General features: G+C 43.7%; 1 protein-coding gene across 3 annotated transcripts in view; it reads right to left on the bottom strand.

The window, feature by feature from the left end:
• TM9SF4 (transmembrane 9 superfamily member 4) overlaps positions 1-11,695 on the bottom strand; it is a 54,891-nt gene extending 43,196 nt beyond the window's left edge. The window contains exon 1 of one of the 3 annotated variants that reach the window (XM_004061975.5): positions 11,429-11,695. In XM_004061975.5, the coding sequence (XP_004062023.2) occupies positions 11,429-11,443 (15 nt within the window). In that variant the 5' untranslated portion in view covers positions 11,444-11,695. Of the gene's footprint in view, positions 1-11,138; positions 11,158-11,428 lie in introns of those variants that run through there. The other 2 variants (XM_055373290.2, XM_055373292.2) reach the window with 2 other exon arrangements.
• Positions 11,696-18,821: the final 7,126 nt, after the last annotated feature.

Here is an 18,821-nt window from a genome sequence, read left to right as displayed (position 1 = left end):
GATGTAGAAAAAGCTGTTGATAGGCCGGGCGCGGTGGCTCACGCCTGTAATCCCAGCACTCTGGGAGGCCGAGGTGGGCGGATCACGAGGTCAGGAGATCGAGACCACGGTGAAACCCCATCTCTACTAAAAATACAAAAAAATTAGCCGGGCGCAGTGGCGGGCGCCTGTAGTCCCAGCTACTCGGGAGGCTGAGGCAGGAGAATAGTGTGAACCCGGGAGGCGGAGCTTGCAGTGAGCCGAGATCGCGCCACTGCACTCCAGCCTGGGCGACAGAGCGAGACTCCGTCTCAAAAAAAAAAAAAAAAAAAAAAAAAAGAAAAAGCTGTTGATAAAATCCAACATATTCATCATTAAAACTCTCAACAATTTAGGACTAGAAGGGAACTTCCTCAATCAGATAAAGGGCAGCTATGAAAAATCCACAGCCAACATCACACTCAGTACTGAAAAACTGAATTATTTCCCCTAAGATCAGGAACAAGGCAAGGATGCCTACTCTTGCCATTTCCGTTCAACACTATACTATAAGTCACTGCACTAAAGCAAACACATTAATAATTAAGGGCATCCCTGAAGAAGCATAGGGGAAAAAATTAAAAGAAATAAGCAAAAAGTGCTTTTAGTTGCGGATCACATGATTGTGTATCTAGAAAATCCTAAGGAATACACAAAACAACTACTAGAACTAATAAACAAGTTAAGCAAGGTCAGACTATAAGATCAATATAGAAAAATTAATTGTATTTCCACATACTAGCAACAACAATCCAAAACTAAAACTAAAAAAAAAAAAAACGCCCCACTTAGTATCAAAAAGAATAAAATATTTAGGAATATATATTTTTAAAAGGACTTGTATATTGAAAATTCTGAAATTGCTGAGAAATGAACAAAGGTAATTGCGGAGATATTCCACGTTCATGGACTAGAAGACTCAATATTGTCAGGATGTCAGTTCTCCCCAAATTGATCTATAGATTCAATGCAATCCTTATCAAAATTCCAGCAGGTTTTTCTGTAGAAACTGACAAGCTGATTCTAGCATTTATATGGAAATACAAAGGACCCAGAACATCTAAAACAACCTTAAAAACGTAATTGGAGGACTTATACTACATAATTTCTAAACATATTATAAAGCTACAATATCAAGACAGTGTAGTAAGAATATGCATAAAGATCAGTGGAAAATAATTAAAAGTCTAGAAATAAATCTTTACATTTATACTAAATTGATTTTCAACAAAGCTGACAAGGCAAATTCAATAGTGAAACATAAGTCTTTTCAAAACATAGTGCTTGGACCACTGGGTAGCCATATGCACATGGAACCTCAGAACATACACACAAAAATTAAGTCAAAATGGATCACAGAACTAAACAAAAAAGCTAAAACTCAAAAACCTCTATACGGAAAAAAATAAGAAATCATTGTGATCTTGGGTTAGGCAAAAATGTCTTAGATACAACACCAAAACCAGAATCCATTAAAAAAATTATAATAAATTAAATTTCAAAAAAATTTAAAAACTTTTACACTTCCAAAGATACCACTAAGAAAATGAAAAGATGGGCCAAAGACTAGTGGAAAATTCTTTGCAAATCACATACCTGATAAGGAACTTATATCCAGAATATGCAAAGAACACTTAAAACTTAATAAGAAAATGACAATCCAATTTAAAAATGGACAAGAGATTTGTACAGAAATTCACCAAAGAAGATATATGAATGACTAATAAGCATAAAATATATTTAATATCATTTGTCAATAGGAAAATGCAAACCAAAACCACAGTGAGGTACCACCACACACCCACTAGAATCTGCCCGCCTTGGCCTCCCAAAGTGCTGGGATTACAGGCGTGAGCCACGGTGCCCAGCCCTAATTTTTGTATTTTTAATAGAGACTGGGTTTCATCATGTTGCCCAGGATGGTCTTGAACTCCTGGGCTCAAGCGATCCACCTGCCTCAGCTTCCCAAAGTGCTGACATTACAAGCATGAGCCACCAAACCTGGCCAAATAAACCTCTTTTCTTTATAAATTACTCAGCCTCTGGTATTCCTTTATGAGCAACACAGTCTCCCAAAATGCTGGGATTACAGGTGTGAGCCACTGCGCCTGATCCATTTTATAGCTTTTTAAAGACTGACAAGTAAAAATTGAATATATTTATGGTAGGCACACAACATAATGTTTTGATACTTTTATAGCCTTTTAATACTTTTTTCCACGTACATGGATCACCTTATTAAAAATAAATACATTTACGGGCACAGTAGCTCACGACTATAATCCCAGCACTTTGTGAGGCCGAGGCAGGTGGATCGCTTGAGCCCAAGAGTTTGAGACCAGTCTGAGCAAAACCTCGTCTCTACAAAGAATACAAAAAATTAATGAGGAATGGTGGTGCTTGCCTGTAGTCACAGCTACTCTGGAGGCTGAGGTGGGAGGATCACTTGAGCCTGGGAGGTGGAGTTTGCAGTGAGCAGAAATCACGCCACTGCACTCCAGCTTGGGCAACAGAGTGAGACCTTGTCTCAAAATAAAAAATAAAAAAAAATAAATAAATGAATAAATAAAATGAAATAAATATATTTAGGCTGGGCATAGTAGCTAATACCTATAATTACGTGGGAGGATCACCTGAGCCCAGGAGTCCGACAGCTGCAGTTAGAGTGAGCTATGATTCCACCACTGCACTCCAACCTGGTGACAGGGTGAGACCCTATCTCTAAGAAAATTAAAAAATTAAAGACAAATATTCATTTATATTTTAAGAAGTGAAGGAAATGGGTTGCCTCTGAAAATACTGGGATGAGTTCCACAGAAGATGTGCAGAAAGTGGGCTAAGGTAAGAATTATGCAGAGCAGATTCTGGCACCAGGTATGTGGGTAAGCAGACAGATCAGCAATTTTTAATCTTGGGGAGGGTGTCACAAATCCCTCTGAGAAACTTATCAAAGCTACAGATACTGATCTCGGAAAAAATATTCCAATACACAGAGAATCAAGGACTAGAAGTTCATGGGTTTCTGGTAAAACCCCTGGACACTGTTCCAACTTTTTAGGATTCTATGACTTCATCACCTTCTATATTCCTGATAGCCTGATAGAGGATGTTTGGTCTGCAGTTCTTTTCTGTAAGGAAAGAGCAAAGTACCTGCTTCTTAGGAAATTCCTTTAAATTTTCTTTTAATTTTTAATTGATTGCCTCATTAACTCCCATGAGAGGTTCAGTCTGAAAAGTCAATTAAATATTTAGTAATCATCTTCTGCATGTTCAGAGCCATGCAAGGAGTCCTAAGAGATGTGAACCCAGCCCATTCAACGTCATTTTGCTTTTGCTACTTGGTTTCCAAGTCACGAGACCTCAAAGGCAGCATATCAAGGAACAAGGTGATGGCAATCTAGAAGCCTTTTGTGCTGTAATCTAACACGCCATCACTGGCAAAGATACAGGTGACCTAGAATGTTATAAAGCTCAAGAGAACCAAGAATCAAGGTCTTTCCCTCCCCATCTGTTTTATTCTTGGGGGGGGGCGGGGGTGGGTTGGGCACTCAGAAATATCTCCCCCAAACAGCTGTCTAATGAAGGGCTGCTAGGACTCAAAAGTACCCCCAGCCACTCCAAATTCGCCCCACCCAGTTTGAAAGGTGTGAACAATTAACATCTTCCAAAGAAAACAGGAAGTTTCCCTGAGAACGAAAAATTATTTCATTCACTTGCATTTCTCTGTAACCAGAAGTTAACTTTTTCTGGAGCCCTCTGCCTTGCAATCTCCTTTCCCATAAATAGCATCAACTAGCAGCAATACATCTGGCCAATCTGAACGGCCTTTTTGGTTCCTGTTCCATGCCTTTCCTACTGCAAAAGCAGCATTTTCCTTAGCAATAGACTAGATTCTTCTTTTTCTTTCTAAAAGACAGTCACTTGTTTTTTTTTTTTTTTTTTTTTTTTGAGACAGTCTAGCTCTGTTGCCCAGGCTAGAGTGCAGTGATATGATCTTGGCTCACTGCAACCTCCGCCTCCTGGGTTCAAGTGATTCTCCTGCCTCAGCCTCCTGAGTGGCTGGGATGACAGGTGCCTGCCACCAGACCCGGCGAATTTTTTGTATTTTTGTAGAGACAGGGTTTCGCCATGTTGGCCAGGCTGGTCTTGAGCTCCTGACCTCAAATGACCCACTCCGACCTCGGCATTTCCCAAAGTGCTGGGATTACAGGTGTAAGCCACTGTGCCTGGCGACAGTCACCATTTTGAGACCATGTCAGTAACTGCTCCCTCAGATTAAGCAAAAAAAAAAAAGACAGAAAAAGGAAAAAGGAGAGAGGAAAAAAAAAAAAAGAAAAAGGCTTTGGGCACAGTTTGCCAACAGTTAACTGAAATCAATTACCCAGTCAGTTAAAGCTTACCAAGAGTCCAACCGCATGTGAATGAAGGCTAATGACAGCTAGAGACTACTTACCAAGCAGGCCCATGGAACTAAAGAACTCACAGGGCAAGAAACAAACAAACAAACAAACAAAAAACAAATTAGCCACAGGAAACTGAAAATGTAGCCTTTATTTCAGAGCCCACAGACACAGAGTAGCTGTTGAACAGAGACACATGAAAGACTCAAAGCTGTAATTTGGGGGTAGGGAAAAACGCACAGCAGGCTGCACTGCGGAAGTCCAGGTGAAACTAATAACCACCCTCACAAAGCAACAGGCAACCAGACTTCAACCCTGACACCACAAAGTGCAGAAACATACTGCTCTCCTGTCTCCACCTTGAGTATTTATAAAAGAACTCTCAGCTAGCCCAAGCAGCAGGCTTAGATAGCTCACCTCGGGAAGACTTCAAACCTTGGAGTAAAGTTACAGAGTGCCCTCTCCGTGCTAGCACTTTCATCTCATATTTCATTTAATCATCACAACAATCCCTTGAGAATATCATCCTTGTTTCAAAAATGAGATGATGAAAAAGTTCTGGAGACGGATGGTGCTAACAGCTGCATACATGTAAACATACTTAATGCCACTGAACTGCACACTTAAAAATGCTTAAAGTGGGCCAGGCATGGTGGCTCATGCCTGTAATCCCAGCACTTTGGGAGGCTGAGGCAGGTGGATCACCCAAGGTCAGGAGTTCGAGACCAGCATGGCCAACATGGCGAAACCCTGTCCTTACTAAAAATACAAAAATTAGCCAGGCGTGGTGGCACATGCCTGTAGTCCCAGCTACTTGGGAAGATGAGGCAGGAGAATCGCTCAAACCCAGGAGACAGAGGTTGCAGTAATGCACTGAGCTGAGATCGCACCATTGCACTCCAGCCTGGGCGACAGAGTGAGACTCTGTCTCAAAAAAAAAAAAAAAAAAAAAAAAGCTTAAAGTGGTAGATTTTGTTATTACCACAATAAAAAATTTTAATGTAAGGTAATTGAGGCTTAAAAGCGCAAACGGTTTTCCCAAAATCACATAACCAATCAGTCCAAAGTCACAAAAGTAATCACAGTGTCAGAGCTGGGAGTCTAGCCCAGATTCTCAGACCAAGCATAAGAGGATTTCAAACCCTGGGAGGTCTGTCGGTTTAAAGCATCAGGCATAGGTGAGAAACCATGTTAGGAAGGGAGAGAAGGAATCAATGAAAAGGAATGAGACGGAACTGAGAAGTCCTGGGTGTCCCCATCCATGCCCCATTTGGGAAACTCTAGTGTCAGCAAATGGTTCAGGGATCAAAGCAAGCTTGAAGGTGGTAGTGGCTCCTATTATTCATCTGTGGCCAGATGGCTCTTCTCATCCTGGGTCCTTCCCATCTTTTTGCCAGTGCCCAGAGATCAAAACTCAACCTTCTCCAACATTCTGTGACATGCTTCTTTAATGCCAAGATCAAAGGGAGACGTTTGTCCAAGTTGTAAAACAGAAACCAAGAGGCAACTTAATGTGATCCCAACCTCCTCTGTACTTCCTGAGGGGGATTAAGGGTATTCCTTTAAAGGGACCCCTCAGAGAAACACATTTAACCAAAGCCCGATGTCAGCACCTCAGCTCCAAGGACACAGTAGCTCCTGCAGAACATAAGGCAGGTGGGGAAACCTGGGTGATCAGACAGACAATACAACCAACACAACAGCTTGGAAAGATCACAGTGACCATCATCATGGAAAAAACAAAATAAGTCTGATTTTATAGGCATATTAGCGAAACTCACCTTAAAGTATTCCAAACTACAAAATTTTCAACTCGGAATTTGGAAATCATCAAGTACAAACCTTAATTTCACACATGACATATGTGGAAAACAGACTAATGAAGCCAAAGTAATTTGCCCCAGGCCACACAATGCATCAGTGGCAGCGCTGGGACCAAGCCCAGGCTGCTGGCTCCTGCTCCAGCGTTCCTTCTTCAGTCAGCTCATGTCCTCCTGTACATGGGGTCCAGAGGAGACAGCAACTTCCTGCACACAAGACTGATGGCACAGTTCAGGCCTCCGGCCTTCTGTTCCAGGACTCTATCATCCAACCTGATTAGCACCATATTCCACCATTAAAAACAGTTTTTGCTGGGCACAGTGACTCACACCTGTAATCCCAGCACTTTGGGAGGTCAAGACGGGAGGACTGCTTGAGGCCAGGAGTTCAAGGCTAGCCTGGGCAACATAGCAAGACCCCGTCTCTAAGAAAAATATAATTAAAAAATTAGGTGGATGTGGTGCGTCCCTGTAGTCCCAGCTACTCAGAAGGCTAAGGCGAGATGATCGCCTGAGCCTGGGAGGTGGAGGCTGCAGCGAACTATGATCGTGCCACTGCACTCCAGCCTGGATGAGAGAGTGAGACCCTGTCTCAAATAATAATAACAAACAAACAAAACCAGTTTCTGTACCTTTGACTGGGGCTGGAGGGACTACTGGCATTGGCTCCATTAGCACAAAGGAATCATGATGTCATTTATTCCATTCCTGTTTCTGGAGTGGATCAAACCCAAGTAACCTCAAAACAGTGTGAACTGATGCAGGAATACACTTCCATACACCCATGGAAACTGAACATATGTTCACACAAGAACTTACACCTGAATGTTCACAGCAGCATTATACCTAACAACCAAAAAGTGAAAACAATCCCAATATCCATCAACTGATGAGTGATAAACAAGCTGTGGTACATCCATACAAGGGAAGATTCAGCCATAAAAAAGGGATGCGGCACTACTGATACATGATACAACATAAACTTTGAAAACATTATGCTAAGAAGACAGACACAAAAGATCACATATTATATAATTATCTTTGTATGAAATGTCCAGAATAGGCAAATCTATAGGGACAGAAGGTAAATTAGTAGTTGCCTAGGGCTGTGGGGACGGAAGAGTAGGGAGTGACTCTCTTTTTGGGGTGATGAAATGTTCCGAATTACACAATGGTGATAACCATCACATTTAGTGTATGCACAACCTATAAAAACACTAAAACCCACTAAATTATATACTTTAAAGGGGTGAATTTTATGGCATATGAATTATATCCATAAAGAAGATTATAATAAAAACCAAAACAGTATGAACAATGATGTGAAGTAGAGTTTTATTCTCCAAACTGAAGTTTCTAGACTCCTGACACATCTAGAAATGTACTCAATGGACATTTCCCAAGTTTCAATGAAATAATATTCTCAAGAACCGTTTTCCATAAAGAGTGAGACATGAGCCTGCATCTCAATTCAGACCTAGCTAGATCAACACTGTATCCTGTAACTTTACAGAGTAGTCTAAATCTAAGGATGGAAGAAGACAGGAAAATCAAAGAGAACTTCAGTTTACACCAGCTATCTTCTATGGAGGGAGAAGTCTTGCCCTGCAGGTTCAGGAAACACCCTCTATACTAACATTGTTTTGGGAGCTGGCGGCTCAACCCTTGGGGAAGAAGAGCCATTCACCAAGGAAAGAGAGAAAGGGAAAAGCTCACATGCCACCGCAGTTGCACCCACAACTCTAACTTTCAAAACAAAGGACAAACCAGCAACCCAGCTATTCCCACGGCCACTGAATCCACTAGTTCAGTTCCTCTTTGGCTGTATGACTCACCTCAGAGACCCATACACTCCAAAGTAGGTCTACCGCACCCCCTTGCCCCAATGGTTATGAAATGAGGGTGTGTATGAGGGTGTGGGGACTATTCTGACTTCCGTGTAATGAAGTGCTGACACAGACCAAACTCAAGCCTGTGACTCCACTTTGCCCCTTCATCACATACCCCTGTAATAAATTTGCTTCTACACCTTTTCACTATTGCACCAGATATGAAGTTTCTCCATATGCACCCTTTAAACTGGCCTCTGCGGGTCACTGCATACGTTACATACTCAGCTTCTTTAAATCAGTTACTGTTTTCAGTACAATACTCCCAGGTGGCACAACAAACACTAAATCACCGTACTTTCAGGGTTTTGTTGTTGGTGGTGTGTTTTTTTGTTTTTTGTTTTTTTTTTTTGAGATAGGGTCTCACTCTGTCACCCAGGCTGCAGTGCAGTGACACGATCTTGGCTCACTGTAGCCTCCGCCTCCCGGGTTCAAGCGATTCTTGTGCCTCAGCCTCCCGAGTAGCTGGGATTACAGGTGTGTGCCACCACACCCTGCTAATTTTTGTATTTTTAGAAGACAGGGTTTCGCCATGTTGGCCAGGCTGGTGTTGAACTCCTGGCCTCAAGTGATTTGCCTGCTTCAGCCTCCCAAAATTCTGAGATTACAGGCATGAGCCACTGCTCCCGGCCTGTTGTTGTTTCTTAAGACAGGGTCTCGCTCTGTTGCCAAAGCTGGAGTGCAGTGCAGTGATCAGGGCTCACTGAGGTTCAAGTGATCCTTCCACCTCAGCCCCCCAAGTAGCTGGTACTACAGGTGCACACCACCAAGCCCAGCTAATTTTTTCTTTTTGTATTTTTTTTGTAGAGATAGGGTTTGTCATGTTGTCCAAGCTGGTCTCAAACTCCTGAGCTCAAGCGATCTCCCAGCCTTGGTCTCCCAGAGTGCTGGGATTACAGGTGTGAGTCACTGTCCTGGGCAAAAATCACTGTTCCTTCCACTGTGCTTAGACTAAAATCCAACTCCTTTCCACAGCCTCTGTGCCAACCGAGAACAAGCTGGCTCCCTTCAAGTACTGTCCTGAAGGGGATGGGAAGGGGAAGCAGCCTAATACAACACTATTTCAAAATGCAATCCACAGACAACAAAATGTAGACCGCAGTCCTTCCCATTTCCAGGCATGCTTCTCAAAACAGTTGCTCTTGCTTCCCTCCAGTTTCATCTTGTATCATTCTCTCCTACCCCAACCCTCATCATGCTTCGGCCCCTCCAGCCTTCTGTGTGTTCCTCAAAAACACCAAGCTCCCTTCCACATCGGCCCCTTACACTTGCCATTTCCTTTGCTTGGAACATTCTTTGCATGGCTGGTTCCTTCTTGTTAATTATGTTTTAACTCAAGTCACCTCCTCTGAGAAGACTTCTTTCTGACCACTGAATCCAAAGTAGTTGTGTCACCCAGTCACCCCTAATCACTATCACTTCATTTTGCTGTCCTCACAGCATCTACTGGTGACATTATTTTGTTCACGTATTTACTTGTTCACTGCCTGTCTCCTCAAACCAGAAAGGCTCCACAAGTGTAGGGACCTTGACCCTGTAATTCACAACTACACCCCTAGTTCCTGGGACAGAATTGGTACTCAAATATTTGTTGACTAAACAGATGTGTACCACATATATGTATTGCTAGCTTATAACCTCTTAAAAATCTCTGAACAAGGCAGGGATTTCCCAGTGCAGTGCCGTAAATACCACTTTACTCAATGTTTTCCTTATAGCAAGAGAGGGTGTGATTTCCTTTTAAGTTCTTACACTATCTCTGTTCTGAATGTGGTACCAGAATATATATACATATATATATAGGTTTCAACATACTACTTTGAGGATTTGCCCCACTCGTGGTTCAGCCTGAAGTCTGAAACCACAGAAACCAGTTAAGGCCATGAAATCTTTTTACCTGACCTCTGAAGTTCTAAATAAGGAATCCCTCATTAAACAAAAGATAAGTTCTCAGTCAGCTAAGAGAAGGAGGGAAAATTGCTACCAGTCAATAATATATCCCTGTTTGGAGAAAACCAACACCAAATTATTTAAGCCAGAATCTTCCTTTGCTAAAGTCAAATGTCATTTCCTTTTCTCTGAGTCTTCCTTGTCATTCACTCCCAGGATGAAATTATCTGCTGAGGAGGCAGTATGCAGGAAGACCCAGGAAATCATTCTGGACTAAGTGACTTCAATTTTAGTTCTGGTCTCTTGACAAGCAGAATTTGAACTAAACTTTTGGAAAAAGGGCCAGTCCTTCAAAGATTTACTTCCAAGGTTCTGCACCAGGAGCCCGCAAGCTCTGACCCAACTTCCAAGCATGGCTATTTTACCTCCACCCTCATCCACACACAGACTTCATCCCAACATATAGCTTCATAATAAAGAGCCTTCATCCCTAACGAGCTGTGTGGCCATGTTGGGAAATGGGAAGGAGAGCAGTGAGGTGGGGCTATTAGTGTTTTTCAAAACGTAGTTCACAGACCACCTCCACTATATAATCACTAGAGTGCTTATAAAAGGGCAGATTCCTGGGCATCACCTAGCCCTATGGAATTAGAATCTTTGGGAGTGGGGCTGCTCAGGAAACTGCATTTTTAACATGCCTCCCCCTACACACCTCGAGATTCTTATGCACAGTAAAGTTTGAGAACCAACAGGGTAAAAGGTCCCTAAGAGAGGGGCAGGGAGTTGACTGAGAGAAGACAGGAAGGGCAGGGAAGCCTCTAGGGATGAAAGATGGGGTTGGGGTAGGTGAAGGCAAGCTCTGGGGTAGCGGCAGTCAAGGGGGTGCGCGATGGGGACAGCTATGAGTGTAAGTGAGGACAGGGCTCTGAAAAGGATCTGAGGCAGCGCTTGGGCGGGGAGGGTGGTCAGAGGAGAGGTCACATCTGCGGACTGGTTATGATGGTGGGGAGGCGGGGAGAGCAGGGTCTGGACGTGACGGGGAGGAGCAAGGATAAGAATAACGGGAGGGGGTCTTCCGAGGGGTCAGGACTGGGAGGTGAGAAATGGAAAATGGGGCTCACAGTGGGCGGAGACCAAAAGTAGAATGGGAACCGGCGAAGGCAGCAGCCGAGGTCTCCCTCCGAAACGGCGCCTCCCCCAAAACTCGGGGCCTTGACAAGCCTGAGTGCAGGGGCAGGGCCGGGGAGGTGGATTTCGGGGAAGACAAGCCCAGTCAGAGGTAGCCCTCAGGCCTGAGTCAGGGGTCCCGGAGGTGGCCCAGGACCAGGCATGGGGTGCTGGAAGATCCTGGGATACCCCGGAGGGCCCCGCTCCAGCTCCCGCTCCCGCTCCCGGAGTCTCCTTCACTCACCATCGCCGTCGCCATCTTGGATCCACGTGTCGCCGTAATGACGTCAGCGGAAGTGGTGCTCCCTGGTTACGGAGTTTAACTCCACAAGGTGGTCGTCTGGCTTCAACCGCTCCTGTAGTGGCGGTCAGCAGAGGGGAAAAGGAGTCTTAGCTCCTGCTCGACAGTCTGGTCTGGGAAAGTAAGGTCGCTGATTAGGTGAAGAGAGAGAACGGTGTAACTAAGGAAGCCATATTAGCTCCTGGCAGAAACTGAGCCTCCCTTATTCCCGCTGCATTGTGGGTAATGGGGGTGTGTGAAAGTGCGCGCGTGCTCTCAGCGCCATCTTTACTACTGGCAGGAAGACCCATTGCCAGGGTTACCTGAGACCTTGATTTGAGGGAAAGGGTGGGCACTCGGGCTCCAAGAGCAGTACGACTCCAAGAATAATTTGTAATTATATATTTAAGTATTTGTTTGACTATCCTATATCCTCTTTAGTAGACTGTAATCCCCATGAGGGTGGACCCTGTTTTTTTGTTTTTTTGTTTGTTCGTTTTTTACCTTGCTCTTCCTCATTCCCATCTGTAAAATGGGAAGGGGGTTCATCATAGGCTTGTGATGAGGATTCAGTGACACAATATTACATAGGATGTATTCAATAAATAATTGTCAGTATATGTTTATGTATACTCCTTTGGGCTTGTGGTAGATGCCCAATACATTATTTTTTAAATGAACGAGTGAAAACCAGCATATTCAGTGGAGGGAAATATCTCTGAATGTGGACGTCATGCACTAGCTTAGTGTGTGACTCCAGACAAGTCACGCAATCTTCCTAAGCCTCAGTTTCCAAATCTGTGAAAAAGAGACTCAAAGAATCATGATATTAAGGTTGGGAAAGAACTCAAAGTTCATTTGACCCATGTATATCACTTTAAACTGAATATAGTACCAGTGCTATCTTAGACTGTTTTAAAAAAGCTATTAAAAGAATAATAATGATTAATAATAATCATCAGCACTTGCCGAGCATTTTGTGTGCTGCAGCACTTAGCATTATGCTAACAGTTCATTAGACTCTTTTTATCTAATTCTAGGGGGCAAGGGACAGTTGAACTCTGATCCCCACCTATGGGCACCACTGTGGTGGATTTTCTGCAAAGATGGCTGCCACGTAGTTCTGTCCGTCCTTGCATGTTGAGCATACGGTTTCTCTCCTCAAGAGATAGACTCTGTTTTACCTCCTGTTGAATCTGGCTGGTCATGTTGGTTGCTTTGACCAATAGGATGTGCTACAAGTGATTCTGCCAGTACTGAGCCTAGGCCTTAAGAGGATTGAAAACGTCTGATTCTACCTTCTTGGTTATAAAGAAGTGTAGCTACTCTGCTGGAAAGGCACCTGGAGAGAGAGGGAGGCCCAGCCAACTCCTCAAGACATTCTAGAAACTACAGCTAAGCACTATAATATGTAATTGAAGTCATCTTGGACATTCCAACCCCCACTGAGCTACTAGCTGAATGCAGCTACATGAATAACCTCATGAACACCATGTGGACCAAAAGAACTGCCCAGCTAAGCCCAGCTGTTTTAGAGTGGGGTGGTTTATTATAGGTCATTTCAGTAATAGATCATTGAAACACACACCCATTAACTCCTGTGACCTGCACAACCATCCTGAAGATTGGCAGATTGGCTATTAACCCCAAGGAGGAGGAAGCTTGAGAGACTAGGGGGAATTTTCTGCAGTCTCATAGGTTCCAGACTTGGAACCAGTTTTCCTAGAGCTTCAATCCTGAGTGTTTCCCACCATTTCTAGCTGCCTGAAGAAAGATAACTGATAAGGAGCAAAGCTCCAGAAATGGCCTATTATTTTTTAGTATTTCCATTTTTTTTTCTCATGCTTTGTATTTTTCCCTAAAGGCCTTTCATATCCCAATCTCTTTTGGTGACATATGCCAGAATCCTAGAACTAGACTGCCTGGGTTCAGAACCCATCTCCACCACTCATTAGCTCCATAATATGGGCAAGTTTCTCTTTTTTTTTCTGAAAAAAAATTTTTTTTGAGATGGAGTCTCACTCTGTTGCCAAGGCTGGAGTGCAGTGGTGCATTCTCAGCTCACTGTAACCTCTGACTCCCGGATTCGAACAATTATCTTGCCTCAGCCTCCTGAGTAGCTGGGATTACAGGTGCATGCCACCAAGCCCGGCTGAGTTTTTGTATTTTTAGTAGAGATGGGGTTTCGCCATGTTGGCCAGGTTGGTCTAGAACTCCTGACCTTGAGTGATCTGCCTGCCTTGGCCTCCCAAAGGGCTGGGATTACAGATGTGAGCCACTGAACCTGGCCTAAATATTTTTCATTGTTGTAAAATATGCATAACTAAATATTGACTATTTTAATCATTTTTAAGTGCACAAATCAGTGACATCAACTACATTCACAAAGTTGTCAATCATTACCGTCATCCGTCTCCAGAACATTTTCATCATCCCTAAAAATGAATATCCACATGCAAAAGAATGAAATTGGACCTTTATCTCACACTATATACAAAATCAATTCAAAATGGATTAAAGACTTATAGGGCCAGAAACTGTAAAGCGGCTAGATGAAGACATAGGGAAAACTTGACATTGGCTTGGGCAATGATTTTTTGGATATGACACCAAAAGCACAGGAAACAAAAGCAAAAATAGACAGGTGGGATTGCATCAAACTAAAAGCTCTGCACAGCAAAAGAAACAACAGAGTAAAAAGGCGACCGCCAGAGCTGAGGAAAATATTTACCAATCAAAAACGATCTGATAAGGGGTAATATCCAAAATATATAAGGAGCTTAAACAACTCAATAGCAAAAAATCCCAAATAACCTGGCTTAAAAATGGGCAAGAGATCTAAGCAGACATTTCTCAGGAGACAGACAAATGGCCAGCAGGTAAATGGAAAGGTGCTCAACATCCTTAATCATCAGGGAAATGTAAATCGAAACCACAATGAGCAATCATTTCACACCTCTTAGAACCATTATTATCAAAACGACACATAATAAGTATTGGCAAGGATGTGGAGAAAAGGGAACTCTTGCATAAATTGGTACGGTCACTATGGAAAACAGTATGAATGTTCATCAAAATTAAAATTAAAAATGGAACTACCATATAATGCAGCAATCCCACTTCTGAGTATATATCCAAAAGGGAATGAAATCAATGTCTGCACCCCCGTATTTATTGCAGCACTATTCATAATAGCCAAGATATAGAAACACAGCAGCTGTAAACTGTAATCTATGTTTAATATAAGTATATAACTATATATTTATAAATATAAAATATATATATTATATATAACTTTTTAAAAGGTTTATTTATCTATTTATTATTTATTTGAGATGGAGTTTTGCTTTTTGTTGTCCAGGCTGGAGTGCAGTGGCATGATCTTGGCTCACAGCAACCTCCACCTTCCAGGTTCAAGCGATTCTCCTGTCTCAGTCTCCCGAGTAGCTGGGATTACAGGTGCCCGCCACTGAGCCAGGCTAATTTTTGTGTTTTTGGTAGAGACGGGGTTTCACCATGTTGGCCAGGCTGGTCTGGAACTGTTGACCTCAGGTGATCCACCCGCTTCGGCTTCCCAAAGTGCTGGGATTACCGGCGTGAGCCACCACTCCCGGCCTATTTATTTATTTTTGAATTTTCTTTTTGAGACAGAGTTTCACTCTTTCGCCCAGGCTGGAGCGCAGTGGCGCAATCTCAGCTCACTGCAACCTCTGCCTCCCAGGTTCAAGTGATTCTTTTGCCTCAGCCTCCCCAGTAGCTGGGACTACAGGTGTTTGCCACCAAGCCCGGCTAATCTTTTTGTATTTTTAGTAGAGAGGGTTTCGCCGTGATGGCCAGGCTGTTATCAAACTCCTGGCCTCAAGCGAGCCACCCATCTCAGCCTCCAAAGGTGCTGGGATTATAAGCATGAGCCACTGTGCCCCGCTATTTATTTGTTTTGAGACAGGGTCTCATTCTATCACCCAGGCTGGAGTGCAGTGGCACAATCACGGCTCATTGCAGCCTAGACCTCCTGGGCAGGTCTCCTACCTCAGCCTCCTGAGTAGCTAGGACTTCAGGCACCTGCCACCATGCCCGGCCAATTTTTGTATTTTTTGTAGAGACGGGGTTTCATCATCTTGCCCAGGCTGGTCTCAAACTCTTGGGCTCAAGTGATCCACCTGCCTTGGCCTCCCAGAGTGTTGGGATTACAGACGTGAACCACCGTGCCTGGCCAATATTATTTATTTATTTATTTTTTGAGACAGGGTCTAGCTCTCTTGCCCAGGCTGGAGTGCAGTGGTACAATCACGGCTCACTGCAACCTCAATCTCCTGGGCTCAAGTGTTCCTCCTGCCTCAGCCTCCTGTGTAGCTGGGACCACAGTTGCATGCCACCACAACCAGCTAAATGTTTAACTCTTTGTAGATATGGTTGGGGGGTGGTCCCACTTGTTGCCCAAGCTGGTCTCAAACTTCTGGGCTCAAACAATCCTCCCACCTTAGCCTCCCAAAGTGCTGGGATTATAGGTGTGAGCCACTGCACCTGCACCTGGTCAACTCTTTTTTCTTAGTGCTGAATAATATCCCATTATATGAATATACCACAAGTTGTTCATCCATTCACCTATTGAAGGACATCTTGATTGTTTCCAAGTTTTGGCATTTATGAATAAAGCTGCTGTAAATATCCATGTGCCGTTTTTGTGAGTGTGTGTAGACGTAAGTTTTCAACTCATATGGGAGCACAATTGCTGGATTGTGTAGTAGGTTATGCTTAGTTTGGTAATAAACTGCCAGATACCTTCCAAAGTGGCCGTACCATTGTGCATTCCCACCAGCAATGAATGAGAGTTCCTGTTGCTCCACATCCTCCTCAGCATCTGGTGTCATCAGTGTTTTGAATCTTAGCTATTTTAGCAGATATGTTTTTTTTTTAATTGTTGGGTTTTAAGAGTTCTTTATATATTGCAGATACCAGTCCTTCATCAGAGATATCTTTTGCAAATATTTTCTACAAGCTTGGGAATCACATTTTTCTTTTCTTTTCTTTTCTTTTTTCTTTTTCTTTTTTTTTTTTTTTTAAGACAGAGGTTTGCTCTTGTCACCCAGACTGGAGTGCAATGGTGTGATCTTGGCTCATTGCAACCTCTGCCTCCTGGGTTCAAGCAATTCTCCTGCCTCAGCCTCCCGAGTAGCTGGGATTACAGGCGCCTGCCACCACGCCTGGCTAATTTTTGTATTTTTAGTTGAGACAGGGTTTTACCATGTTGGCCAGGCTGGTCTCGAATTCCTGACCTCCGGTGATTCACCCACCTCGACCTCCCAAAGTTCTGGGATTGCAGGCGTGAGCCACCACGCTTGGCCATGTTTCTATTTTCTTAATAGTGTCTTTGGCAGAGCAGAGTTTTTAATTTTAAAGAGGTACAGTTTATCTTTTTTTTCTTTTGTGGATCATGCTTTTGGTGTTGTATCTATCCCCATGTTTTTACCTGTCTTTTCGGTGACCAGAGAGACAAATCAGTGTTGGTTTGGGCGGTATAAATTGAAAGAGTAAGAAGCAGAAATTGATCTCTTAACCTTGTTCATAAGCAATAGGCTCCAACTCCTGAGATCGTGCCTCAGTTGCTGTGGCTGTCATACTTTTATGTAACAAAACAACCCCAGAACACATCTATTTCTCTCTCACATGTCCACAGGTCAGATTGAACTCAGTTGATCTAGGCTGGGCTCAGGCCTGCAGGTTGGTCTAGGTCTGCTCCATCTGTCACTCATCTTCCTCGGACCATGTTCTTTTCAGGGCAAAAGACTGAAAGGCAAGCCCAGCCCCACAAGCACGTTTCAATTCTCTGCATCACATCTGCTAACATCCCATTGGCTAAAGCAAGTCTCATGGTCAAGCTCAACACTGATGGAGCAGGGAAATGTACTCCTCCCATTGGATTATTATCACAAATCATAAGGGAACATTTCCATCAGAAGACCCTGGGCTCTGCTTTCATGTACCCAAGCCATACCCCAAACTAGAAAGCAGGAAAGAAATTACCAACTAGGTAAATTGAAACACTACTAGCTTTATTTTCCACTGTTCTTATATTCAGTTCCTAAAGTTAGAACCCCACCCTACTCAGAAGTACAGAATCAAGTTAGTATAGGATTCCATGGGACCCTGGGGGGTGATATGATGTACAACCTTCAGGGGATGCAATAATATAGAAAGGTGGTGTTTCCTTTTCACCCATTGTCCACCTCTTTTGTCTTTCTCTCTGTGATAAAAACTAGCTGCCAGGGTCTTTCAGCTGAGGCAACATTCGGGAAGCCCGCACCGCTTCGTCTTCTCTGCTTCCTACGCAGGTCTCCCACCCCTCCACTGAGAGCTTCCCCTGTAGGGTACTAGACACCTCTCAGCAGCCATATCTCCAGACCAGGATTCCTGCAATGGCAAATACCACCTCAACAAGTATGATGGCTGCTTGACCCGTGGGAAACGTCAGGTCTGCAGGCAGCCCCCAGCCCTGGAGGCAGCCCCCAGCTCTGGGGAGCTGTAAACTGACCAGCTCTTGTAGCAATGTGGCCTAACAGGAAAGTCAGGGTCCCAGATCATGAGAAACCATTCCTGTCATCCTGGAAGACCCAGCTCCTTGGAGGCAAAACCCATCCAGCATCTGGATACCAGTGGAGAAGGCAGAAAAGTGCCCCCCATCGAAAGATGTTCGTGTCCTAACCCTCAGAGCGTGTGAAAATGTTACCTCACATGGCAAAAGGGACTTTGCAAAGGTGATTAAGAATCCTGAGATGAGAAGATTATTCTGAATTATCCAGGTGGGTCCAAGGAGTTCTTACAAATAAAAGAGGGGAAGAAGACTCAGAGGAGATATGAAGATGAAAGCAAAGTTTGGAGTAATGAACGAAAGGGGCTGATGAGTGAAGGAATAGGAGCAGCCTCTAGAAACTGGGAAAGGCAAGGAAACAAATTATCCCCTAGAGCCTCCAAAAAGAATGCAGCCATGCCAACCCATTTCAGTCCCTCTGACTTCTGGAACAGTAAGGTTATACATGTATTGACTGATTGATTGATTGATTGATTGAGACAGGGTCTCGCTTTTCTGGAACAGTAAGGTTATACATGTATGTATGTATGTATGTATATATGTATGTATTGAGACAGGGTCTCGCTGTCTTGCCCAGGCTGGAGTGCAGTGGTACAATCTCGGCTCACTGCAACCTCCACCTCCTGGGTTCAAGCAATTCTCCTGCCTCATCCTCTCCAGTAGCTAGGATTACAGGCGCCCACCACCATGCCTGGCTAATTTTTGTATTTTTAGTAGAGACGGGGTTTCACCATGTTGGCCAGGCTGGTCTCGAACTCCTGATCTCAA

The sequence above is a fragment of the Gorilla gorilla genome, chromosome 21, assembly GCF_029281585.2.
Source record: "Gorilla gorilla gorilla isolate KB3781 chromosome 21, NHGRI_mGorGor1-v2.1_pri, whole genome shotgun sequence".
NCBI classification, from domain to species: Eukaryota; Metazoa; Chordata; class Mammalia; order Primates; family Hominidae; genus Gorilla; species Gorilla gorilla.
The sequence above is the reverse complement of the archived record's forward strand: the minus strand, read 5'-3'. Positions and strand labels throughout refer to the sequence as shown.